This window comes from Mustela nivalis, assembly GCF_964662115.1.
Source record: "Mustela nivalis genome assembly, chromosome: 1".
NCBI classification, from domain to species: Eukaryota; Metazoa; Chordata; class Mammalia; order Carnivora; family Mustelidae; genus Mustela; species Mustela nivalis.
In genome coordinates this window covers 119087184-119115121 of record NC_139020.1, presented here as the reverse complement: position 1 = coordinate 119115121, position 27938 = coordinate 119087184, and the positions used below count along the sequence as shown (strand labels likewise).

The window sequence follows — 27938 nt, the reverse complement described above, 5'->3', positions numbered from 1 at the left end:
GCTGGCGTTCCTTCCGGTCTTCTTCGCCGGAGGCGGCCGCACGCAAACGCAGGACTTCCTTGTTTGGCCTGTGGGTAGATTGACTGGTCTTATCCCGGACCTGACTGACCAGCGTCAGTAGCAGTGAATGTTTCAAAGAACATTCATTTCTTTTTGGAAGCCGTGTCACAAGAAAGAACGGAATTTTCCGATTCCGTTAGTGGAGAGTTAGCTCACATTTGGCACTAGCTAGTCGTCGAGCCCCCGCCCCAGGCGCCGGTGACGGCGGCTTCTGCTCCTCTCTACTCTGGTGGAACAGAGCTGGTGGCGTGTGCTTAAGACTGCAGATAGGCAAGGGGGAGCTTCACTGACTTTATGCCCAGATTGTAAAGCTTCTGGTTTAAAAGTTTGGGGTAAACATTTCGGGAAGGAATGTGTTGTGGGCCTCCAGAAGCCAGTGCTTAGGACGTGGTAGTGCCGGGGAAACGAGCAAACGTTTGTTTTAGCATTTCCTTGCGCTTTCTTAAACTTTTTTAAGAGAACAGGTCAAATCTGCATAGGTGCTTGAGACCGGAAAAGAGAAGTTGCTGGGACGTGATTGAGAAAGGTGTAAAGTTAATTGGCTGCAGAGAGTCTGAAGTTTTAAGACCTGTTTAATGGCCCTGAGAGTGCTATGTAAAGATGTATGCTTTTCAGATGGTAAGTTACTGTCTTTAAACAAGAATAGGTTTACTGCGGTGTCTGTCTGGTTCAGTCCCTAGAGCATGCAACTCTTTTTTTTTTTTTTTTTTTAAGATTTTATTATTTATTTATCAGAGAGAGGGGGAGAGAGCGAGCACAGGCAGACAGAGAGGCAGGCAGAGGCAGAGGGAGAAGCAGGCTCCCTGCTGAGCAAGGAGCCCGATGTGGGACTCGATCCCAGGATGCTGGGATCATGACCTGAGCCGAAGGCAGCTGCTTAACCAACTGAGCCACCCAGGCGTCCGAGCATGCAACTCTTGATCGAGTTTCGATTTCAAGCCCCACCGGGGGCGAAGAGCGCTAACTTAAAAAAAAAAAAAGTTTACCAAAAAAATTGGAAGCCTGATAAATTTCTACTTACCTGTAATTGCTCAATAAAGAGTGCTCAAGAATGCTGTTGTTTACAAGGTTTCCCCTTTCGCTGAGCTAGAGTCTAGAGGCAAGTACCTCTTTTGCTTTTTTTTTCTTTTTAACGTAAACTCAAGAGTTACGTGCTATACCACTTAGCCAGGCTCCCCGCCGCAAGTATCTCTTAATGACGTTTTCTGTTAGCCAGCAGTTAAAAGCATTTGGGAACGAATTCTCTTAGCCTATACTTATTAGGGATAATTGAAAGTCTGGCCTTTAAATGAGGCACAACGACATAATTAAATCACCTATAACAATCGTATAATAATATAACCTCATTACCTTAAGACCCTACTATCTAGTTTGGAATTTGGACAGGAATTGGACAAAAGCTTCAGTCTTAGGTAGTGCAAATTAATGGTGTAATGATAACGAGATGCTGGAAGTAGGAAGAGGATCTTTTAAGTGGTTTGAAACACCCATTTATATACATTAAATTAGGATTCTTCTTAGATCTTTTTTAAGGCAAGGCCACATGGACCTTTCCCTCTAACATTTGAAAAAGAACTTTTCCCTTTTATATATCTTAAAGGTCAGTTGTTATTAAACTCTGCCATTTCCCTCTCTTTCTTCCTGTTAGCCTGAATTGCTATCATTTTTACTGGGAAGCTTAGAAACACTCTAAAATTCTGCATCAGTTGAGACTATTTTCATTTTTATTGACTCATTAAAAAATAGGGGCGCCTGGGTTGGCTCAGTGGATTAAAGCCTCTGCCTTTGGCTCAGGTCATGATCCAGAGTCCTGGGATGGAGCCCCGCATCCGGGTCTCTGCTCAGCAGGGAGCCTGCTTCACTGCCTACTTGTCACCTCTTCTGTCAAATAAAATCTTTAAAAAGAAAAAATAAAGTGCTGTAGAGAACAAAGTGTAGGCGTTGGTTCAAAGATTTTAATTTGTATTTTTCCAATAACTCTTATATACAGTAGGAGAGTAAAGAAGGAAATTAGACAATTTGTGACGTGAGGGCTAGGACGGGGTGTTGGTGCTGGGGTATGTTTTAGTAACCCACTAGAAATATCACACGAATGAGAGGAACAGTCAAGAATGTCTTGGAAGGGGGCGCCTAGCTGGCTCAGTCAGTACAGCATGCCACTCTTGATCTAAGAATGGTGAGTTCAAGCCCACATTAGGGGTAGAGTTTACTTTACAAAAAAAAAAAAAAAAAGTGTTGATAGGAATAACTAGAAATTTTTCTCCAGATTTTCCCAGAATGTGAAGAAATTTCCACTATTAAAATCCATTTCTAGATGTCAGAATTTTTTGTTTACAAATAGCATCAGGAATTTGTGTAAAGAAATTAAAGCTCTGAATATAAAATCTTTTTATCATGTTCTAATATGTAGTCCTGATACTGTAGTCCTTATAAATTGGGCCTAAGAATTTTGTGGCATAGGTCCTTGGGAGGAGGGGAGCATCAGCAATGTGGAGTGCACAGGAGTAGGAAATACTGATACGGGTAAACCTAAAGTGGCAGAAACCATAATTAGAGCTTTGCATTTGCTGCTGTCAAGCAGAGTTCCTCACACGGTTCTGTTTTTAACTATTTTTGCTGTTCCTAATTACCAGATAGGTGATTTGGAAGTTTCCCTCTCTGTAGAAACCAATTTGTTTTCTTTAGATTTCCCACAAAACTTTTAGAACTGAAAGTCCTCAATGGTTGAAAGGTTTATTTCCCTTCCTCTCAGTCAAATTTGCAGAAATTATAAACAGAAATGCCACAAGTTTAGGTCATTTGTTTTTTAATAATTTTTTTTTTTTTGTAATGTATGTCAGGACTGAAATTAAGTCCTATTTTAAGGACTGTCTTGACTGACTGCTTTCATTGCAATTCCAGTTACCAAATCCAGTCCTCAAAATCAAGCACAGCAGAACGATGTATAGTTGCTTAGGACGATTAGCCATTTAAATCTATAAAAGTCTAGTTGGACTAAATATGGAATGGTGCAGAATTTATCTAAACTGAGACCTTTTTAAAGTGAAAGGGGGAGACACTAAAATAATCAGCTGATGTTAATTGATCTAAAACCCGGGACTGTACCAAACCAGTATAATCACTGACTTTTGGAGGACTCTCCTCAAATCACAACTTAATTTTGGAAAATTCTACACTCCATATGGTGATAACCCTGTGCTCTTACCCCACCACTGTAGTCTCCTGGGTTTCTATTTTCTCCTCACCCAACACTAAATAATGCTAGGCACAAGTGGTTTAGATAAGGCAGTGGTCCAAACTGTGGATGTCCATGGGCTTCCTCAGGTGAAATGAGTATCTAAAGGAATTTAGAGAGTAATTCTATTCTCTGCAGAAACATTCAAGATCACAGATAGTACCATATATTGCCTTTAAAATCAGAAGAAAAAAAAAAGACTTTTTCAAATTGGCAAATGAAAAAAGGGGCAACAGTCATCTATGCTAGCTTTAATAAATTTGTAAACTCAGCCATTCTGTACTATAGATGGCAGTGTAGTCTGCAGGAACTAATTCTATTTGCTTTAAGATTCTTTTCAGAAAAAAATACCTGGCCAGTAGAATCAGCAATATGTACAATAGTAAAAATGTTAAAAAAAAAAAAAAAAAAAGAAAGAAAGAAAAGAGAAAGGAAAACACACCTATGTAATAGCCTAAGGCAACCACCTGCTTCCACATAAGTTGGATATAATTGACAAAGTTGTTTTTCTTAACTTTAGAATAGGTCAGAAGAGATTAGTGTGCTATTTTTGATAATACAAACACATGGGGTTGATTATATAAGTTATCCTGTAAAATATATCCATAACTTTTCACAGAAGGCATAAGGTTTTTTGTTTTTATATAATGAATTGCTATGACAGTGTCTTGCTTTTGTAAACTAAAGGTCAAATTAATGTCCTCCTGAAAGATAACCACATATAAAACACAAGTTGAGACACTAAGTCTAAGAGCTGTTAATTTCTGGCTTCAAACAGCAGCATAAAAGAATTCCTTTGAATTTTCTTTTGTAACCAAGTACCCTTTACTAATATCACATCGATGCATATTCCTTCAGTCATTTAGTATTTATTGAATAGTCTACTATGTGCAAGGCACTCACCCATGGCCTGACAGACCACATTCAAGTACAAAGAATCATCAGATCCATTCCAAATCAAAGCGTAAGAACACTTTGAACAACAACATAGAGTGGTCATAATGATGAAGTAAGCAGAACATACTCAACATACATTAAAAGGTGATCTTTCTAACTTTTGATATTCCTGGGGACAGTACTCCTTTAGGAAGTCAGCTGTGTTAAATTCACGTCCATGGATGGCACTGCTTTTTAAGGCAGAATTCTTCATTCCAAAGCCTTTCTTTCACTTTGTCAGTACCTTCTACATTTGAGTTTGTTGAATGGAAACATGTTTATCCATTATGCTACTAAACTCAAAATCTATCATTTGCATATTTTTTTTGACTTCTGTTGTTTTGTCAGGTTATATACAGAATTTTAGCACCACAGAAGGGAAAAAGAAGTTTGGGCTGAGAAGCTCTACTTTACCAAATTATGTAACTTCATACCTTAGTTACTTTAAGGGTGCTCTTGAGAAAGAGCCAGGAAAACTGGTCTGACAAAAAGCTGGACCAACTCTGGCTGTTGTGTAAGTCTAGTTCTGGGAGTTCCTGGCCCAGAACACCACCTCCACCGTGACTGCTGCTTTCTTCCAGACACAAACTGCATAGCTCTGTCCCACCACTAGACAGTGTCTGAGGTTATGACCTTGGGGCAAAGTAAACTCTCCTAAGTCTTGACTCTGTCATCTGTAGTGACAGTTATCCACCTCAAAGGCAGTTGGAGGATTAAAAGAGAAAAAATGGAAGCCCTTACCCAGGCACCTGGCATACAACAGAGGATGAAAGACTAGATGCCTTTTTGACCTATGAGAATCTACCCATAATCTTTTCTTCTTGCCCCACACTTCCAAATTTTATACCCAGTAGCAATTTGATATTGTTAAAATTAGCATATATTTGCTTTACTTCATGACACATTTTTGTGATGTCCTGGTACTCACTGCTATTACCTATCCTTTTCTGAAATAAGCATATTACAAAATACTCTGTGTTAGCGTAGACTAATGGTACTGGTGTCCCATCTGGCCTTCCACTAGTTGAACTTTAAAAAAAAAAAAAAAAAAAAAAATATATATATATATATATATATATATATATATATTTTTTTTTTTTTTTTAAAGGAATCTCTATTCCCAACGTGGGGCTCAAACTCATGACCCTAAGATCAAGAGTTGCATGCTCTACTGACTGAGCCAGCCAAGCACCCCATGAGGAAGCAAAAAATTTTTTTTGTCAATCTTTTTCATTTTTAAATTGTTTTTAAAGTAAGATAACTTTTGAGTAGGCTCCACACTCAACAGCATGGGACTGGAACTCAGGACCCTGAGATCAGGAGTCACATGCTCTACCCACTGACCCATCCAGGTTCCTGATAAAAACTTTAACTTTTGATAGAGAAATGTAGCCAAAAATATTTCCCAGGTTGGCAGATACATACTTACTCTTCTCACCTAACAACAGATGAAAGTGACTGTTAGTTTCAGGTGGCAAAAAATTCAGATTCGAGACTTCATATATAGATAAGTACACCTGTTTCTCAAATGAGCAAATTTTGGAATGTAGGAGGTAGAACATAGTATATAAATATGAAAAGCAAACAATGCCCCTTTCTAAAAGTGGATCCCTTTTCTTCACTGAAAAACATTCTTACACATCAAGATTTCATATATATATATATATATACATATATATATGTATATATATATATTTATACACACACACACACACATATGTGTGTATATATGTGTCCACAAGCCCTAAAACATCAACATGCAATGACTTGCCTACTGATAGAAAAAATGTCACAAAACGAATCAAGCAAGAAAGAAAAACCTTTCAACTTGAGGAAAACCCTTTTATAATGCAACCCCAAATTGAGGGATTATAAATAAATGTTTGTTTAGCACTGGAAAGTAAATTCAAAGTTGCCTGTGAGTGGCCACATAAAACAGGATTTAACTGACAAAATTTGGTTTCTAAAATATGTTACATACTTTTATACTCGGGCAAAATCAGCAACAATCTGGTATAATAATTCAAATTTACTGTGGGGTAACTGCCATTGCTTGTATTTGTAACAATATGAAAAAATGGCTCAGAGCCCATTTAGCTTTATCTGGCACTAGACAATCCTATGGCAATAGTTTTCAAAAACAGTGTAGCTGACAAAGGTTTTAAAAGGCGCCCTATGTAGTGACAAGAAGAAGAGTTAAAATGTTACACAAAAAACTCTCTCCTTAATCTCTTTTCCTTTCCTGGTATTTCTCAATCTAACCATATCTACCCTGCTGGTCCTTCAAATACAGGGTGCCTTTATATCCTAAATGCTTTTAATGCCTTTTATCCCCCACCTAAGTTTTCATTTCAAAGAATATACTTTGAAAATGTGGAGGAGGAAAAAGGGAGGGGGGTGGATAAACAAGCTACTTTCCCCCCAGATTAGTATATATTGCAGAAGAGTTTTCCTGTGTTGAAATTAACACTTTTGTTATAGGTAACATCTTAGTGATAGGGTTTCAATAAATGCAGTGTAAATTAATAGAATCTGCCAGCCAGAGAACTAAAATTAGGACTCAGTTACCTCCTAAAGTCTCATTTCTGTAAATAAAAGGGCTGCTTTATCAGTTCAAACTGTTATGCTGGGATTTAACTTTCAGTTAATTCCAATTTTTATATTAAGAGTATTTTATTGCAAAAAAAAAAAAAAAATAGCTAATCTCTCATGATCTTCCAGGACAGGAACAAGATAAATTCCTGTTTTCAATAGAAAACAGACCAAAATAGTTAAATGGACTTTAATTCATTCACTGAGACACCCGCAAATGCAAAACTCCCAATGTACACTCTTCTTACTAACCCAGGGAAACAACTTTGTGTGCTTTATCCTTTTTCCATTCAAATTGGTTTACCAAAAATGGATTGAAATTTTTAAAATTATCCAGCAGAAGGTACATAATTTAAAACATCCTAGAGAAATGGTGTGTTACCAGCGATGTACAGGTTAAAAAAACTCAGCCACAAGAAAAATCAAAGCTAAAAACAAGATTTTTACTATGAATCAGTGCTTCTATTACCCTTCTGAAAGAAGTTATATTTTAATGTGATGTAAAGGCAAAATTTAAAGTCTTTCTTTAAATTAACCACCTAATTTGTCCCTAAAATTACAAAGAATCAAAGTCTTTTACAGGTCAAGTGCAGTAAACTAAAATGTCCTTTCAGCACAAAGCAGCACTAGAAAAAGTTATAGATGGGAGTTGACTAGTTTTGCAGTGGCTGCTCCATCAGTAACAGGCAGACGGTATCCATCCAGAGCACAGACACAACTACAGACTAGATGCGAAGAATGCGTCACACACTTGGCTGATAAACGTCCTTTGTCTTTGTATCTTTCTACTTTGAATGAAGTGGACTTTTTTAAAGTTTAAATCAGGTCACGTAAGTTGGCTGTTTAAATAACAACATGATGAGGTATGAAAGCTCTGAATATCCCTAACATTCAGCAGGATTTACCAGAGATGCATAATAACCTGTCAGGGGAACTTCCAAATAGTTACATTTTGGGGTTATAACGAATTCTAGAAGAGGACAAGATTAAAGAGGCTTAAAAGGATATTTCTCTGAAACAAGTTAGCAACTTTTCCTTCAGAATTCATTTTGAACAGCATATCAACAAAAAAATCTTCTCTGATAGTGTGTCCCAACATTGAGCCAAGATGGCCAACTAGCACCAAGAAGTCATATTGAACTCAGTTGCAGTTCTCTTGGCAATTAAGCTTATATTTTCATTCCAGTCCAAGCACAAATGTGGATCACTGAAGACAGTACTGGAAGCGCCATTTGCAGGTACATTGCAGTTATCATTAAATGAGCCAGAAGGTAGAAACTTTTCATTTTATGGAGGGACTTGACTGGGCAGTACTAGTAGATGAAATGATTAGGGAAAAATTAGGTTATTTAAAAAAAAAAAAAAAAATCCCTGCCCTTATTTAGGTTGAACAGGTCATGTTGAGAAGATGATTATTTGTTTAAGAAAGGATGCTACATTAAAAGGATCATGTGTGTAGCACGAATATATTAAAATCAAGCTGCACTGGACTATGAAAAAAGGTTTCCCTAAGTAACTTTTAAAAGTATGTGTTATCTGCCAGTCACAGTGGGGAAAAGCACCTAGGGTGAACTCCAATTTAATGAGGACCTTGATCAGGACCACAAAGCCTGAAACATTTGTTTTAATGCAGAAACACAGCCTCTAGTCACACTGGTTGAGTCTGGGGAAATTGGAGGGATTTGGGGGGGGGGAGGGTTGTTTGTTTGTTTTTACTTTTTATACTGAATTACAGGATATAGTTTTGATTACTAAGGATTCTAAATCTTCATACCAGCATTAAAACTGAACCACTTCCAAATCCTAAGACACATAAGACCAAAGAGAAGCAAGAGCCATACAAATTAATGTGCCCCTCTCCTTTCTGCTCTAAGGGAATCTTCAAACCAGTATCACATTTAAGAGTCAAAGTGTTAATTCTTCAGCATTCCTGACAACTAGAAAGCACATTCACTGAAGGCTGAAGGTGAGGGAGCGGATGGTTTAACTTTAATATCTGTGAAGAATGGCGCCAATAGAGGAAAGAAAACCATCCAGTCTCAGTAAGGATTAATGCAAATTTGGCTAGAAAAGCCACCAGGTAATCCAAGGGTTCACTGTGGAAGAACTCACGAGAAGTACTCTGAAGTGTACACAACAGGTCTAAACATCTCCCCTTGTTGCAAGTAGTTGTGTGAAATTCAAGATAAAGGTTTAGTCTCATCTTTTAATATCAGTGTTTTTCCCCACTTTAAAGGGAATGAGGAGGAGTCCTCTTTTTCCCCCACAAAGACAGGGAGCCACATTAATATGTGTATAATCCCATGACTCTTATAATATATAAGTGCGGATCTCCAAAGCCTAGGGATTTTCCGTGAGAGTGGGCCGTTCTGGTTACCCTTTTTATTAGAAGGGTATTCCACCACAGAGAGCCAGAGGTTTTCCAGATGTGTATAAGAGAGCAGGTGCGCAAGGCAAGCAAATGAGCGCAAACAGTATTATGGAAAACATTTGAGAAGTTAGCTCCATGAGGACTGTGGGCTCCACAAGAGGACTTGACTGGGTAGCCTGGTCTGACACAGGAACATGAAAGCAGAGTATTGCTTCAAAGCTGGAAACCTTCCATAGGAGCCTCACACTGCTGGAAGATGTACTGCTGCTGACTAAGGTCAACCTGGGGCGCAATGCTGCTGTCCTCATCCTCGGTCCCGAAGTAATGCTCGATAAGATCAAAGGCCTTCTGGTAGATCTCCTGGTTTTCATGACTCTGTAAGAACTCAATTTTATCCAGACCTAGAATGAAGAATAAAGAAGAATCTGTGTCTGTGTACATACATATTCTTTGTATGTATCTGTTGGAAATGCCAATGAAACTGTATTTTGCCATGCCTCCTTATTGTAAAGGAAGGTTTTCTTCTCTATATCTCGTTAGTATTTTGTAACAGCATAGAAAGTATCACTGGGATTATATCTGAATGCTCTTATTACAAAATGGCATCTTAAACAATGCAAGCAACAATCAGTCCCCAGAAGCAGCAATTTCCTTAACAGTCTTCACATATCACCCAGTGGCTAAGGCCAGTAGCAGAAGTGTTCCTTTTGACCTGTATCTATGACCTAATTAATTCTTGGCTCTAATCCTAAATTCTGAGCTATCCAATATGTCAACAAATGTATATAATACCCTTAAAATAGCCAGAGTCAATTTCTACTACTTAAACTAAGAAGTCGAACTAGACCAACCAGCCAACATACTCCCTTTACTAAGTTTAAGCCCATCTGAGCTAGGCTTTTCTTTTACTTAAGTAAGCAGCCATAAGCAACCTAATCGCTAGAGCAATACTGGAAATAAATGTTAATATTGCTCAAAGAAAAAAAATACATATTCATACACATCACCATGTTAAAATATATATACTTCAAAAGATTAACAATAGTTATTTCTGTGGAGAAACATCTCCAGGTACAGGAACTGTCAGGTTTTTTTTTTTTTAATGGTAATTTGTTAAAATCACTTTGATACAATCAGTTCTGTATTATCTGATAAACGGGAAGACAAACATAGCCTATGATCCCTAATTCCAACTTTAGGAATAAACAAACCCTAGAGTGGTGGTTTTCAACCCTGGGTATTAAAATCACTTAAGGAACAAAAATGTACTTAAGTAACCAAGTTAACACTGAGACTGGAAGAACCAAGAAACCAAAAGGCAAATAGTGACTCTTCAAAATGAGACCTCTAAATCTTACAAGAGAAAAGGAGTAGAATCCTTTACAGTAGATACAGATGTTCTTGAGGCTCAGATGAACTTGTAAGAATATAAGAGGACCCATAAGGGCAAGCTGAGTCTAGGAACTGGGAAGATCCTTTAAAGCCCAGTGTAAAAATGGCTAAACTGAAGGGTACTCACTTCTCTGCATAATTAATGCATATTCTTTTATAATCATTCTACCTACTAAATGTTATTATTCATAAGAGAATAAATTTTTCATATGAGTTTGTGCTCATGGACAGATATGGACAAGTCAGAAAACCAAGAAGAAAAATATAATTTCAGGACATCTACTAAACACTCTATCTTACCATATGCTTCTTCAATCAAAGCACAGTAAGGGTTAATGCCAGTGCCGTTTCTTTTGGCTTCTTGTTCTCCAAGCCTCAGGATATTTTCCAAGCCATTTAGGGCAACCTGTACAATCTTAGAGTCCATGACCGTGAGGAGATCACAAAGTGGCTTGATACAACCAAGTTCTACGAGGTACCTAAATTAATACATAGAATAATTTAGTCAAACAAAGCATTTAATTTCATAAAACTTTCATGAAGTGGGTCATCCTCAAACTGTAGCGATAAAAATAAGCACCCATTCAACCATATAGGCCACATCTTACCACAAAGCTACAAATAAATTAAACAAAACCAATTCTCTAACACCATCTCCCATTTTTCCCCCTCCACAATTACTGGATTCCAAGAAACTGAATACCCTCTTACTCTGAAATATGAGCAACTCATCAAAAAACAGTATACTTCTGACTAATTTCATCTTTGTTTCTATAGAACCACACCTCTAAAACAGGTGCTAAAGGCACCACAGGCCCAACAGGCCAATTCTATTTTGTACAAAGATCTCTTAAAACTCCAAGAAAACAAATAACTCAATTTAAAAATGGGCAAAGGATATGAACATACATTTCACCAAAGATCTAATGGCAAATTAAATATGAAAAGATGCTCAACATCATTAATAAATGTCATCAGGGGACTGCAAATTATAACAGTGATACCACACCTTTTACAATGGCTAAAATGCAAAACAATGGACAATACCAAATGCTGACAAGAATGAGGGGCAACACGAACTCTCATTTTCTTGCTGGTGGGAATGTGACATGGGATAATCACTTTTGAAGACAGCTTGGCAGTTTTTTTACAAAGCTTTCTGTATAATCCAGCAATCATACTGTGGACACTCACCCAATTGAGATGAAAACTTAGGTCCACACCAAAACCTATACACAGATATTTATAACAGATTTATAAAAAACCAGAAGCAACCAAGATGTTCTTAAACAGGCTAATGGATAAACTGTAGTACATCCAGACAATGGACTATTAGTCAATGATAAAAAGAAATGCACTATCAAGCCATGAAAAGACATGAAAGAAAACTTAGACATGCTAAGTGTATGAAGGAGCAGTCTGAAAAGACTCCATACTATATGATTCCAAACACATGACATTCTGGAAAAGACAAACTTTTATAAAGACAATAAAAAACCCTGGGTGGCTCAGTTGGTTAAACATCTGACTCTTGATTTCAGCTCAGTCCTGGGCCAGGTTCCCTTGGCATGGAACCTGCTTAAGATTTCTTCTCTGCCTCACCCCCTGCCCCTCTCCCTTAAAAAAACAAAACAAAACAAAAAGTATAGTGGTTGCCAGAGGTTATGAGCTATGCGGGTAGAGGACTAGTGAGGAATAGGTGAAGCTGACGGAATCCTACTGTAGAACTATTCTTTTTCTTTTTTTAAGTAGAACTATTCTGGGGTGCCTGGGTGGTTCAGTGGGTTAAGCCTCTGCCTTCTGCTCAGGTCATGATCCCAGAGTCCTGGGATTGAGACCCGAGTGGGGGGGGGGTGTCTCTGCTCAGCAGGGAGCCTGCTTCCTCCTCTCTCTCTGCCTGCCTGTCTGCTTATTTGTGATCTCTGTCTGTCAAATAAATAAATAAATCTTAAAAAATCTGTTTAAAAAAAAAAAAGTATAGAACTATTCTGTCCTATTTCTACCATTCCAATACCTATAGAATTACACAACACAAAAATTGTATAGAACACAAAAACGGTTAAACTCATCAGGATCTCAGGATCCTGGGATCAAGCCCAGGATCAAGCCCTGCATCAAGCTCTGCACTCAGTGGGGTGTCTGCTTCTCTGCCCTTCTCTACCTCTGCCCCTCCCCTTACTCGCACTCACTCTCTCTCTCACATAAATAAATCTTAAAAAAAAAAAAAAAAACCAAGCCTATTTTACAATTATAAATGTTAGTTACAGATTTGAAAAACAGAAAAGCATAAAAAGTACACAGAGATTAACCACCACTATTATATCCTACTATGTCCTAATTAAATACACCTACCATTTTCCCTAGTTACCTTGGACTCTTCCTTTTCCTTGCTACTTAAAGCCTACCAGCAAGTCCTACAGATCCTTCATTCCTGCACTGAGACTCATTATCTCATGCTACAACTATTACATTAATCCTGGCCATACACTAACTATTGTAATGGCATCTTAATTGCTCTTTCCTCCTCAAAATATTATGTTCTTCATATTACTCTCAAGGCTAAAGACAGAGTCTTCCCAATACTCAAGACGAAGGCCTTCTGGGGCGCCTGGCTAGCTCAGCGGTTAAACTTCTGCCTTCGGCTCAGGTCATGATCCCAGGATTCTGGGACTAAGCCCCACATCAGGCTCACCGCTCAGCAGGAGACCTGCTTTCCCTCTACTACTCCCCCTACTTGTGTTCCTGCTCTCGGTGTCTGTCTGTCTCTCTGTCAAATAAATAAATAAAAATCTTAAAAAGAAAAAAAAAAGACTAAGGCCTTCATCCCAGTTTCCAAAGCCCTTTGATTACTTAATTCCTCATCTTGCAAAAGAACAATTTATAGAAGGGTGCCTGGGTGGCCCAGGGTTGAGGATCTGCCTTCATTTCTGGTCATGATCCCAGGGCCCTGGGAACAAGCCCCATGATGGGCTCTCCACTCAGCAGGGCATCTGCTTTTCCCTGTCCCTGTCCCTCTGTGATAGCTCTCTCTCTCGAATAAATAAAATCTTTTTAAAAAAAAGATTCTTTTTGTTCAAAAGCTTTAAATCTTTAGGCTAAATATAATCAAATGCTAATCTACAGGTTCTTAAGAATGACATTTATTCTTTATATTTAACCTAAAATTATACTTAACCTAAAATTATGAATATTTCCTAAGTTACTCTAGTTGGTTCTTGCATCTAAGTCTTGTCTACTCAATAAGAATAAGCAAATCCACACAGATGTCTTTTATCACTGATAAAGTCAGTTTATTTTCTATAATTTGGACTGTAATATTTTTCAAGATAATTCTTCATCTGGTTAAGAAGAAACTGCTAGGAGATTGAAAATGAACTTCATTAATATAAACAGCTATGCTGAATTTTAAAAAGGAATAGTTAAGGAGCCTTTCTATTCTTCTCTAAGAAAGCAAAATACCCCTGAACACTTTCTGATGAAATCTACTACAGTATTTTAAAAATGTTTTAAAAATATGTGCATAGGGGGACGCCTGGGTGGCTCAGTTGGTTGGACGACTGCCTTCGTTCGGCTCAGGTCATGATCCCGGAGTCCTGGGATCGAGTCCCGCATCAGGCTCCCAGCTCCATGGGGAGTCTGCTTCGCTCTCTGACTTTCTCCTCACTCATGCTCTCTCTCACTGTCTCTCTCTCAAATAAATAAATAAAATCTTAAAAAAAAAAAAGATTAAAAAAAAATATGTGTATAGTTTAACCACTTCAGTTAAGAAACCATATTATAACTTCTACAGTACTTCTACTACCATCACTGAGATAAATGTCATTACCAGTGGTGGCATACTTAAAATCATAGTACCCCAGAACCAGAATCTTAGGAGGTTAAAAAAGACCTTAATCTCATACAAAATGCCTCTGAAGACCACTTAGTCTTCCTTGAAAACCTTTCCATGATGAACTTTACCAAAACAGCTATCTGCAGTGTTAATTTATTTTATTATCTTAGGTACACAGCTACCTTCTCTACCTAATCAACTTCTGAAATGTTAGGACTACCTTTTACATTCCTATAGAGACCTAAAAATTAGTATTGGTTAATTAATGCCAACACTTAACCCACAAAGCAACAATACAAGAAGTAGCTGTATCGTTCTGATAGTATATATAAGGAAGGGGTTATAACTTCAACGTTCATTTAAACTCACCTTCCCCCTCATCTGAATTCCCCATAAAGAAAGTTAAGGCAGGCTAAAGAAGAATCTAAGTACCATTCTTATATTCATCATTAATCTTTTAATTGAAAAACTGAATGTCCATAATTTAACATTTAACTATATGATGTTTTCTTTGAGGAACTGATTCCTGTCCATATTTATGCCCTCTCTAGCCATTAAGATTATAAACCACCCAAGGGGCCATTTAAGTCTCAAGCTACTACAGCTCTCTCCCTTTACTGAACATTACAGGAATTTAGGATCCACTGACTCTAGTGAATTTGGCATTTTATTCTCAGATATACCTCTCTTTCAAAGTCTGATTGAAATCTATTATGACATCTAAACTAAAATAGCAAAAGTTAAATACCAAAGTTGGACTCTAAGGACTCTACTAACTTTCTAGACTACCTAAGATTTTTCTGATCAAAAAACTCCAGATTAGGCTAAAGCCACCCCATAAATACTTCTTTTCTCTCAAACCTCAACTGTGCCTTACTTCTATTATCCTGGAATTATTTCAGCTGGAAGGAATGGGAGAAAAATTAAATACACATTTGAGTCTAGTTATGAAACTCAGAACAATCTTCTAAGAGGTCAGAACTGAGCATTCAGTTAGCTAGTTAGCAGACCTGATTTTTCCTTTAATTTACAAGATGCTACCTAACTAGTACTTACTTGATCTGTTCAGCTGATCCTCCAGAAGTTGCATTTGTGATGGCCCAAGCTGCTTCTTTCCTTGTCCGAAACTCAGCAGTTTGTAATATACTAATGAGGGCTGGAAAAATGTTGGCATCTATCACAGTCTGAAATTAAATGAAAAGGGAAATTACAAATTTCAAAAATGTTCATGATGCTAATTTTAACTTTATAGCTGGCTTCACTAATAACACCCCTCCCCCTGTTAAAAATTAACTGGAAGGAGTTTAAATTCTCTTACCATAACCTTTCAACCATACTTGGTATCACTGGTAACACTCCCTGGAGTCTGGGATCTTATAATCTCTTAGTTTTTCCTTGAGTTCTTTTCTCTTTGATTGTCCTCTCTTGTTCCACCCACAGTAATAAATTACAAAAGTTCAATTTTCTGTTCCTCTGCTAGTCTCATTTCTTTCACAGCATCCAACTCTGACATGTGTATTGTAACCCTCCAGTCCTCACTTTTGGGTGCCCCAGCCCATGGTGGCCAACAGCTTGCTTTAGATTTGCTAATCACTTTACCTCATCCACCCTCTACATAAGGTCTCCTCTCAAACCTCTTTTTTTATTTACAAAGGCTCTTTTTGTATTTACTTATTCTAAATATTATCAGTCACTAAGTCTCCTTTACATTCTATATTTAAAACATCCCGATCCTATTCCATCCTACACCTCCCACCCAGATTACCAGCATAGCCTGTAGTTGGGACAGAGCACTTTCACTCACTTCCCCCTCATATATGAATACTAAACCGATCTGCCTCATTTTTCTCCTAAGTTAAAAAACCTAAAATGGGTTTTGTATCATTTCCTCTATCAAGAAACTGAGAAATTCTACATGAGAGCCTAATCGTAGCAGGCGATCAACTACAGCTTAAATCACCTCGTATGTACTGTTAATAGCTATCAATCTCGGGGCGCCTGGGTGGCTCAGTGGGTTAAGCCGTTGCCTTCGGCTCAGGTCATGATCTCGGGGTCCTGGGATCGAGTCCCGCATCGGGCTCTCTGCTCAGCAGGGAGCCTGCTTCCCTCTCTCTCTCTCTGCCTGCCTCTCCCGTCTACTTATGATTTCTCTCTGTCAAATAAATAAATAAAATCTTTAAAAAAAAAAAAAATAGCTATCAATCTCAGTGCCTGGCAGCATTCTGGGGATGACTAACCATGCTTTTTTTTGTTTTGTTTGTTTCAAGTTTTTATTTAAATTCTAGTTAGATAACATATAGTGTAATATTGGTTTCAGGAGTAGAATTTAATGATTCATCAACCACGGTTTCCTGATCAAGAACTCTGTTATACTGGTGAAGAAAGTCAGCAAAGTTAGTGGAAAGACACTTCATCTCAATCCTGTCATTTACTAGGGATGTCCTTGAGCAAATCACTTTCTCTGATCCTTAGTTTTATCCTTAAAAGAGAATACTGGAAGAGATAACCTCTCTGATTCCACTCAGCTCAAAGTCCCATTGGTCTGTGTTTTATGTTTCATAACCAGTTGTTTAGCCTTTCTTAGGACCTATGGTGACCTTCAGCCCACTGCTTGCTTTATCTTCCACTGGGGTTACTTTCCCACCTAATAGAAGAATAAAATGAAAAGGCAGATAACCATTTAGAGAAAAGTGGGACCCAAAGGTTTTATAAGAAACTGAAATTACCCAATACATGGGTCTACTAGAAAAAAAATCTTATTTGGCAAGAGTAAAGCCAAGCTGTTTAATAAAGACCATCAAAACCTTTCGAAAATGTAAGACACTATCTGATGGGTCTCGGCAAGTCATCAAATATTGAAGGCAAAGGGAAAAAACCAAAGTTTCAAAATTCTGTAATTTTGTAAGGTAGGTTAAAATTAAAAAAAAAAAAAGAAGTAAACTAAACAAGACAACAGTGTTGGAAGTTCATGGTCTCCAAGGTAGTAACGAAAAAAAAATTTAAGGCAACAAAAAAAAACTAAAACCTAAAAATAAAAATAGAAGAAAAAAGACAGATGCTATGGGATTACCTGAATCTGTGCTCTATTTCCAGCTGTGATATTAGATATTGTCCAACATGCTTCCTTTTTGATAGATTCCTTTGGGCTACTCAGCAAATGCAATAAACTCTGCAGAGCTGAGCAATTCAAAATTACCTAAACAGAAAAGTTTGAAACTTACTCTCTACTGACCAAACAAAGGTAAATCTTTAACTCATTTATTTTAGGAACAATATAAGCAAAGAAATAATGTCTCCCCTTGAAATTTTAGTAAGAAATAACTTTATACATGTAAAAAAGTATTCAGTGCCAGTAAGTATTAGTTTCTAAGATTATCAAAGCAGTTTTGTTATACACATTACAATTGTATAACTGCTAGCTCATAAGGCATAATAATGTATTAGTCCTTCACCTTCCTATCCTAATAGGAATGAAAAAGTCTTTTGGGTGGGTAAATAGATCAAGTGGCCAGAAATTCAGAAGTGGTCTCAGATTTTTAAGTCTTCTGGTAACACAATCGACAAATACCCACTTACTGAAGTACACGAAGTGCTTCAGAGGACAGAAAGGCAGGATATGTCTCCAGCTTTCAAACAGCTTACAAAGGGGAGGGAGAGTAAGACAAAGACACATGAAGGAGATCTAGTCTACCAAAACTAAACTCATAAGTTACAATGACTGAAAGAGTATGTGGTAGGCTCAAGAATCAATCACTGAGTAATAGTAAAAGAACAGGCATCTAGTCTAGAAACTAATACAGGTCTTTATAAGGAATTAAATATATAATAAAGTTCCTACAGAAGTTAACTAGTTGGAAAAACATTTTTTTTATTTTTAAAAAGTATTTTTTTAGAAAGTCCAATTCTTAACCCATTACCAAAATAAACCCACAACTAATTTAAAGAGTACATATACAAACACACCAAAAAACAAAGAAAATATCAGTAAATAACTGGTTTGGGGATAATGAAGGACTTTACAAGCATAAAAACAATGGAAGAAATTACAGGGGAAAATAAAACTTCATCAAATATTTGCATGTCAAAAATATATAAAAATTAAAATGCACACTACATAAAAAAAAATTTCAACAGATAAAAGGATTGCTGTCTTTAATACGTAAATTGTTAAACAATTTTAATAGATTACCTCTCTCACAAGTAATGAAAGAAATGCAAATTAAAACGAAACCACTTCTGCCTATCTAATACAGCTCAAAAAATAGTAAAACATGTGGTTAAAGAAACACAATTTTAACAGTATAAAAGATACTACAAAGCAATTTTTTAAATACCAAAGATGTGATTTAGAAAATACACATGCCAAAAAAATAATAATAAACCTGTCACCAGTTAAAGACAATACTCTCAGAGTGGTCAGGAAAAAAGACTTTGTGGGGTTGGGGGAAGTGCCTTGAAACGCAGATAGGATTTCATAAGCAAAGAAGAGGGAGGACACAGCAGAGAAGAAAGGCTGGCAATGAAAAAGTACTGAGACAAGCTACCACAAAGTACCAAAATAAGGAAAGAATAGAGCAGTAAGGCTTTATTAAGGAAGAGTTCATTAACCCCAAAATTAACAGTAGGCTACAAGAAAGAGACTAAAATCCTGAAGTACAAATTCTTTAGTCTTTCAAGATTCTTTATCCCATAATCATTAAAGAAGTTCACTGTTTTCAGAAGGTAATGTGAACAAGGTTGTTGTAGGAAAGATTAAACTATTACTAGGAAGAGTCAAATGAGAGGGGTAAATGCTGGGGAGACTAGGAAGATAAATCAGGTAGGTACAGCAGTGACCCTTGTGTATGAGAAAACATAGACCAAACTAAGGTAATTAGATGAAGATACTGAGACACTAAGAATCAACGAGAGATGGAGACACCAGATATGACTGCAAGGTTTCGGTGGGGAGGGCAGTTGAATAGTTACCTCATTAACTGAAATGGAAAAAGAAAGAAAAAAAAAAAAAAAAAAAGACTTGCTACCAGACTTCTGTGGGGAAGAAGATAAACTGTGAGAGATACAAATGTGAGACATGCAAGCAGAAATATCTAATAGGCTATTGGAGACCCAGAAGCAGTACTTGAGGGACATCAGAACTAGATGTATAGATATAGAACTTCCTTCATTCAGTAATTTTTGAGTCCTTCTACATTGTGCCAGGAACTATTAAGACTACAGAAGGACAAAAATGACCAAGACAGACACCACCCCCCTTCTAGAAGCTCACAATCTAATAATTAGGTAGTTAGGATACAATGTGGCATGTGCTATGATGGATGAAACAAAAGAAGGCACACCTAACTTCAGAGTCTGGTAGCAAACAAGGCCTCTCAGAGAAAATAATATTAATGAGAAGATCTGAAGAATGAGAGAGGACATTAGTGGCAGAGTGTGGATTCATGTGCGGGAGTGGTTAAGAGCGGGGATGGGGATGCAAGCCTATGTTTGCTGCAGAGGGAAGCAAGTGTGTGTTAAAACTTAGGGCTGAGGGGCGCCTGGGTAGCTCAGTGGGTTAAAGCCTCAGCCTTTGGCTCAGGTCATGATCTCAGGGTCCTGGGATCGAGCCCCGCATTGGGCTCTCTGCTCAGCAGGGAGCCTGCTTCCCTTCCTCTCTCTCTGCCTGCTTCTCTGCCTACTTGTGATCTCGCTCTGTCAAATAAATAAATAGAATCTTAAAAAAAAACCAACAACCTTAGGGCTGAGTATAGTCATAGCGAATTCAAGGAATAAACATGGCATAAGCACAGAGCATGGTATGGGGAGGGAAAGACAAACTTTCTATGAGCAGCAAATAAAGGACTACAGAGGCAAAAGCTTCCTTTCCATTCCTGTACCCAGCAACCCAGGTCTCCACATATAACCAATGTTACCAGTTTCCTGTGTTTCCTTCCAGAGAAATTTTATGCAATTATAATCAAGCATATATGTTGGGTTTTTTCTCCTCTCCACCCTGCCTCCTTTTACATAAATAGTAACAGATTCTATGCACTTTCTGCCTGTTTTTCTTTTTAAATGATGTAACCTGGAGATATCTCTGTATCAGTGCTTAAGAGCTTCCTCATTCTGTTACACAGCATTCCATTAAACAGGTGCGCCACATTTTAAGGGATCTCAAACACCCTCAAAGAACAACAGAGGACCATAAAAAGATTTTAGGTAAGAGAATGACCTGATGAAGTTTGCATTTTGCAAGCATCCTTCTGGTGATATAAGAATGGAACAAAAAATGTCTAAACTTAAGCACTGCAAAGGATGAGGAGGATGGCACTTAATGACTAATGAGAGAGCTAATGTACAGGTTTTGGACATGGTCAACTGTTGGTGTCCTCATTCACTGAGGGAGGTAACATAAATAAGCAGAGGTCCAGATAGACCAGGGAAAATAATGAGTTCCCTTCCAGACAGCATAAATTTAAAGTAAGTATTAGAACTGGAAGACCTTCAAGTACAAATCAAAATTTTAGGGATTAGAAAAGTGTAGGCATTAAATTTGCCTTCCTGCGAGTCAGGACTGGCTAAGTGCTAAGGCGAAAACCCGAGTCTGAGTTCTCAATCAAGCAGCACCAGGGTGATGGCTGAAGTTATAAGTAAGATCAATGAATAATTATCCCCTTCAGGGGATAATCCCACAAACAAGAAAGAACAGGAAAAGGAGCTTGCTACAGAGAAATGGTCAGTGAAGCAGGAGACCCAAAACACTTAAACACCATGGAAGCCTAGGAAAAGAATGTTAAAGACAAGGCCAATGCATATGAGGGATAAAGAAAAATACCTAGAAAAATCCACTGTGAATATATCCTGATACAAAAGCTGAATGGAGTGGGGAGGGGTGACATTAAGAACAAGGAAGACTCCTCATCACACTGGAGATTTACCATGTGCAAAGAAAAGGAAGATATTAAAGACGAAATGAAGATGACAGAGAAAAGATGTTACTCATATAAACTCAATAACCAAAGGGGAACCTAAAACTGCTGTAATAGCAATAGGTCAAAACAGAGCCAGTGAGGGTACTGAAAGTAGCCAAGGCAACATTTTTAACAAACATTAATGAAACAGTGTCAATTCTCCCTAATAATATGGAGTTAAATACTCTTAATAGGAACATAACCATGGGGTTCAATGTACTGTTTCTGAAAGAAAAAAAAAAGTTACCACTTACTCATACCTGCGTCTGAATATCATCGCCTGTGACAATGTTTCCCACAGCCCGCAAAGCAGGAGAAACCACCTTATAATCATTATGCCTGCAACCATAAAAAGAAATATTAATCCAACAGTTCTATCCTTAGTCTCTTTTCCTTAGGGCTGAAATCCAAACCAAATAATGCGACGTAACTTTAGAGCACAAAGGTACCTGTCTGTGGTGGTTCTCAAGGGAACCCTGTGAGGATGGGTTTGGTATTCCCTGGGAGAGCTCTCTCTGCCTTTATTATTTTTGGATAAAAACTGCAAATCTTTCTTAATAATCTTTCCCAGGTATTCAATCACCTGGATTATTACTTTTCCCTCTCATTAATACAGTTTTCACTTCCTCTTTACTTATTTAAACGGGGGAGGGCAGCAGAGGGTGAGGGAGAGAAAATCTTCAGCAGCCTCCATGCCCAGTGCACAGCTCAACGCAGGGCTCATCTCCCCACCCTGAGATCGTGACCTATGCCCAAATCAAGAGTCGGCCATTTAACTGACTGAGCCACCCTGGTGCCTCAGGATCGACTCTTAAGTGGCAATATGCCTTTTGCCATCTATCCTGAGGCTGGGCTCAGGTCATTAAACATTAGCTTAATTACACAGATGAGTTTTCCAAATGCTCTTGTTGAAAGACTGTTCGCAGCAAAAGAAAGAGCTGTTCTTTATATAAGCCTCAAAACAAACAGACTTGATATCAATATAAGTAACAAAAGAGAGCAGCCCAAAGCACAGTAAATCAGTATAACGTATTAATATTTATCAGTATCTAGAAAACTAATAAACTAATACATGGACAAAAGAATAGACACACTTTAAGATATCTTACATCAACAGCTCCACAAGTCTCCTACATACTCCAGCATCAATGACGGCTTGGATTTTATCATTAGGTCCATCCGATAGATATGAGAGGGCCCAGCAGGCATCAGCCAGTACATCAGTGTCACTGACAAATAACAGCCAGGAAAGCACATTCAGACAGGGGGAAACCTGTAAGGGAAGATGATATGATAATATGAAAATTTAGCAGAACAAAAGCTAGAAGTGAGGAGAGAAACTCCAAAAGGCAATCAGGCACACAGATGATAACTTCTGGGGTGATTAATACTTCTAGAAATAGAGTAGCAAATGGCCAAGTTGCATTTCCATCTTTGGGAATGCTGTCAGTGCGCTGCAATTTACTTTGATGAGGTGGTCAGAGACTAAGGAAAATAATTTCAAAGACGGAAGTATATACCAATTTTCAGAGTGAGGTTCCTTGTTCAAACACACTCTTTCTGGACCAAAGAGGTAAAGAAACTTTCAAAAGTGGTAGAGCTAGGGACGCCTGGGTGGCTCAGTTGGTTGGACGACTGCCTTCGGCTCAGGTCATGATCCTGGAGTCCCGGGATCAAGTCCCGCATCGGACTCCCAGCTCCATGGGGAGTCTGCTTCTCTCTCTGACCTTCTCCTCGTTCATGCTCTCTCTCACTGTCTCTCTCTCAAGTAAATAAATAAAATCTTAAAAAAAAAAAAAAAAAAAAAAAAAAGTGGTAGAGCTAAAAAAATTTTTGTTTTAGATACTTTGCTATAAATAAAAAATGCTAGGTTTTAAGATTAATTTAGAGCTTTTTATGGTCAGTGAAAATTTATCCCAAATTAACATCCCCCCCAAAAAAAGTCCCATTTCTCCAGAAACAGATAAAATTCTAACACTTTAGATTTTATGAAAAATTATCATCTCTTTCTGTTCACATTAAAATTCACTGCTACATTCTTTTAACTGTACTTTTTCTGCTCATTTCCCACAAGCATAATCCTTACCTTTGCAAATTCTGGAGGTGGACTTTTCCCTCTACAGAGATTAGACAGAGCCCATACTGCATTCCGGGTCATGGTCAGGCGGTTTTGCTTTGAAAATAACCTGTAAGCATGATACAATGATAAACTATATAACGGACATTAATTTTCTCCTAGCATAAGATAAATATTAGAGCTACTGATCAACACATGTCTTTAAATAGCTTTTCTCCAGAACAATAAAGCTGAATTAATTCTAATAGCACTAATCCCGAATTTTGGCACTGGAGTAAGACAGAATGCCTGAAGAATGATCTGAACAGGTTAGTAAGAAAGTATCTGTAATAAAAAATAACAACAGAAAATCCAAAATTATTTCTAAAGATGCACTACTTTCTGAGAAACTTCCATATTTTTACTACTCAAAAAATAGTAATAATAATAGAAATAAACTTACTGCAGAAGAGGGGGAAGAATATTGCAGTCTAAGACATAGTCCCTGCACATGGTACTATCTCCAGCAATGTTGCCAAGAGCCCAGACTGCCTGAGAAAGAATTATTCATTAATGATAGGTTGTGTAGTAATCTCTCAGAAAAGATGTCAAAACAACCACAATAACTCTTTACAAAATTATATAGTAATTAATCAACATACACATAAGCACTATTAATACTTCTCATAGAAGTTCATTATCAGGGAATCAAATGAAATAGTTGTGGGATTGAGGGAAGAAGATCAATCATACTATAAAGTGTGTATTTGAACAGTCATGGCATAAACTTATTAAAGGGAGGAACCAGTTCTTATATACTCAGCTGGTTAAAAATGTATTTTAAGCTTGCTTACAAAAGAAAACAGTGAACAGAGATTTTAAAAGCAATCAAAATGCAGAAAGCTGTCAAACTTCTGGGGGTAATGGATATAGATCTTGAATGTGATGATGGTTTTATGGGTATATACATATGTCAAAACTTATCAAATTGTACTTTTTAAATATATGCAGTTTTCTGTAAATTATACCTCAAGCTGCAGAAGAAAATCATACGCATTTAGCAATGATTTAGATTTATGAATTTGACAAAGCTTGCCGTAATAAAAAATAAATGTTTTCTAGGTCCTTTTCTACGCAAATGTGGCAAAGACCTGCTCCTTCCATCAACACTAGAGATCCCTATAAGTAAATGCTCAGTAACTGCTTACATGATCTAAAAAGTATATAGGGCTGGGGTGCCTGGGTGACTCAGTCAGTTAAGCATCTGACTCTTGATTTCAGCTCAGGTCCTGATCTCAGGGTCTTGGGATCCAGCCTTTCATCAGGCTCCACATTCAGCAGGGAGTCTCTGCCTGGGATTCTCTCTCTCTCCCCCCACAATCCCCGCCTTTCCTCCAACCCCTGCCCTTGCTCATGTGCTCTCTCACTCTAAAATAAATAAATCTTTAAAAAAATAAAAAGTATATAGGGCTCAGGGTGGCTGGCTGGCTCAGTGAGTGGAGCATGCAAGAGCTGATCTCATGAGTTCAAGCCCCCACACTGGGTATACAGAGTACTTAAAAAATAAAATCTTTAAAAATAATGATAATAATAAAATAAAAATAAAAAGTATATAGGAATTTTTTAAAAATTCAGGGTCAGAAGGGAAAAATGGTTTTGTTTCCAGAAGAGATTCTGCCGGGTGCCTGGGTGGCTCAGTGAGTTAAGCCGCTGCCTTCGGCTCACGTCATGATCTCAGGGTCCTGAGATTGAGCCCCGCATTGGGCTCTCTGCTCAGCCGGGAGCCTGCTTCTTCCTCTCTCTCCGCCTGCCTCTCTGTCTACTTGTGATCTCTCTCTCTGTCAAATAAATAAATAAAATCTTAAAAAAAAAAAAAAAAAAGAGATTCTGCCTACATTCACTATGAAATTTTCCATTTTGGTTTAGATTTCTAGAACGCTCCCTGTGATGAATCATGGATTATCAAGGCCAGGTGGTGAAACAGGCCCTGAATGTAAGACCAAAGGAAAAAATTGTATTCTTTCATCTGCTTCTCTGCTTCATTTTTTTACCTGCTCCTGGACATCTTCAAACTCTGAGCTGAGCAACTCTATGAAGATAGGCACAGCTCCTGCCTGAATCACAATCCGCGTCTGAAGAGAATTTCCTGAAGCAATATTTGTCAATACCCAAGCTGATTCAAACTATAAAGATAAAAATAATTTTATTATATTATGAGCATTTAATAGCTTGTTTTTAGCTATAACAATAAGGTTTTCTGTACGTGAAGAAAAGAATCTGAAATCATTATTTACATACAATCTATCAGATGGATTCTGTATCAATTTTAAATGAAGAATTCCCAGTACAAAAACCTTGATCTAGAATATTCAAACTAAAATTTAGTCTAAAATTTCAGACCAAAGTAGAGCTGACATAACACTAAAAAAAGAATGAGGGACTGCTTCATATGCTGCCATAAATGATCTTCCAAGAAACAAATGAAAAAAAGGAAACAACAACAACAAAAAAAAGCCTAATAGTGTACATTAAGATAGCATCATACTGTATTTTCTAAAAGGGTTAAGAAGGAATATATGCATTAATTTACCTATGGTACAGAATATCTCTGGCACGAGTCATAAGAAACTGCAAATACTTGTTAACTACATGGAAAGGTAAGGGTGAATGGGAAAGAAATCCTTATGTATCATTTTGGGGTTAAACCATGTATATTATCTAATAAAAAAAAGTAAATAATTTCTATAAGATGGACACAGAGAAAAGTTGAGAGGATACTAATGGAAAATGTGTAAGACATAAGGACAGTGAAAAAGGCCAAAGATATTTTAAATGATAAGTGAGCCAAAAGGAGCTAACTGGCATTCAATTAATAGAAATGGCAACATTAGAGCATAAGAGCTTCTGACAAATGAGAGGGCTCCAACTAAAGTACAGAGGTAAGATTTTTTTTTAATTATATTTATTAACATATAATGTATTATTTGCCCCATGGGTACTGGTCTGTGAATTGCCAGGCTTACACACTTCACAGCACTCACCATAGCACATACCCTCCCCAATGTCCATAACCTAACCACCCTCTCCATACCGGAGGTAAGATTTTTTAAAAAAGAGCATTCTTTAAGCCTGATAAACTGGTAAACAGAAAGTATGAAAGAAACCATGGCCAACAAAAAGTACAGCATTTTACTAATCTGTCCATTTGTGCAGTAATTTGATTCTACCCTAAAATGGAGAAATCCAAGAATGAACTCATAAATTCTATTTACTTAAAAGAGTTCTTATTCTTACTAAACTTTAGTTTTGTTTCCTTCTTCTGTTCTTTCTATTTATCCCTTTCTATTTATCCCTTAATTGAAGGCATGTCCCTTCAATGAGAGATCAATAAAAAGTCACTGAAAGACAGAGCTGTGACTCTTCTAAAAGCTTTTGGGTCAACTGAAAGGCAGCTGTCATATGGAAAACTAAATCATCAGTCATTGGATTTGGGGGAAGGAAAACAGAAGACATGGGAAGACAATCTGGTTATCATGATCCAAAGCATGTGAATGACAGCAAATTCACAAGAGAAGATGTCTAAAGAAGAGGACGTTCCAAGAAACCTATGAAAGTGATAAACACAAATGAGGACAAAGGTTAGGCAGCCTAAGTGGACAATGATATTACAGTAGCAAGGAGGTCCAGACCAGGAGCACCACAGGTAAGGGGAAAATATTTTCTTTTTGATAAGTTTGTTAAAAGAAGTTCAAGAGACTTCTAAACACTGGATATCATAAAATAAAAATTCCATTACATACCATGTTCATAACTGAATCACTCCTGAAACCCATGCTCAAAGCCTTTTCAATCTGTCTGAATTGAAACCTTACATTTGTTCAGTACTTTGTATTTTCAAAGCATTACTCACATATATTTCTCACAACATCCCAGAGAAGTCTGGCTTGGGTAGTTTATGAATGAGGAAACTATCAGAAAAAGGGCCAATAATCTATTTATGTTATGCAGCCATTCAGAGAGAACTAGATTACAGCCTCCCAATAGAGTATTGCTTATGAAGCCCAGCCATAGTCTCGTCTCAGACACAAACCTGTAACATTGACAAGAATCTTTCAATTCCTTGAGTTTTGCTATCTATGCAAGAAATTTCAAATAATGATATGCAGATTATTTAGGGGATGCTAAAAAAAAAACAGTTCACCTAAAATGCAGTTTCTTTTGCTTTCTAGGAAAACTAACTAGCAGAGTTAAAACTAAGAGACAGATGATGTGAATACAAAAGCAAACCTTCCTACCAGACGGCAGGCTCCAAGTTGAACAAAGAATCATGAGATACTGCAGAGACCAAGTCAAAGAAATGACAACTGTGAGGAAAAGCTGTGTACGAAGAATGAGTGAGATGGGCATACATACCAGTCTCTGTCAAAGAGAAAACAGACTGCGATGAGATTCTGATGTAAATGAAATGACAACAATAACCTGCATGGATAAAGGCTTATTAAAAAATTACCAAT

At 37.5% G+C, this 27938-nt stretch overlaps 1 protein-coding gene and 1 long non-coding RNA gene across 3 annotated transcripts in view; one reads left to right on the top strand and one right to left on the bottom strand.

The window, feature by feature from the left end:
* The first annotated feature begins 2 nt into the window (after positions 1 to 2).
* Positions 3 to 27823, top strand: LOC309869518. Of its 2 annotated transcripts, XR_014314223.1 has the most exons (4): positions 3 to 74; positions 8010 to 8061; positions 25351 to 25417; positions 27654 to 27823. It is a non-coding gene; the product is annotated as an uncharacterized lncRNA (long non-coding RNA). The 2 variants fall into 2 exon arrangements; XR_014314224.1 differs by lacking the exons at positions 8010 to 8061; positions 27654 to 27823 and having other exon boundaries at positions 16 to 74; positions 25351 to 25635.
* The window catches only part of KPNA1 (karyopherin subunit alpha 1), a 67487-nt gene continuing 46794 nt past the window's right edge, over positions 7246 to 27938 (bottom strand). The window contains exons 6-14 of the mRNA XM_082740635.1: positions 25476 to 25607; positions 23888 to 23976; positions 23455 to 23554; positions 22478 to 22641; positions 21629 to 21707; positions 17489 to 17614; positions 15475 to 15602; positions 10887 to 11065; positions 7246 to 9595 (exon numbers count right to left, since the gene is read on the bottom strand). Of these exons, the coding sequence (XP_082596761.1) occupies positions 9408 to 9595; positions 10887 to 11065; positions 15475 to 15602; positions 17489 to 17614; positions 21629 to 21707; positions 22478 to 22641; positions 23455 to 23554; positions 23888 to 23976; positions 25476 to 25607 (1185 nt within the window). The 3' untranslated portion in view covers positions 7246 to 9407. The remainder of the gene's footprint in view (positions 9596 to 10886; positions 11066 to 15474; positions 15603 to 17488; positions 17615 to 21628; positions 21708 to 22477; positions 22642 to 23454; positions 23555 to 23887; positions 23977 to 25475; positions 25608 to 27938) is intronic.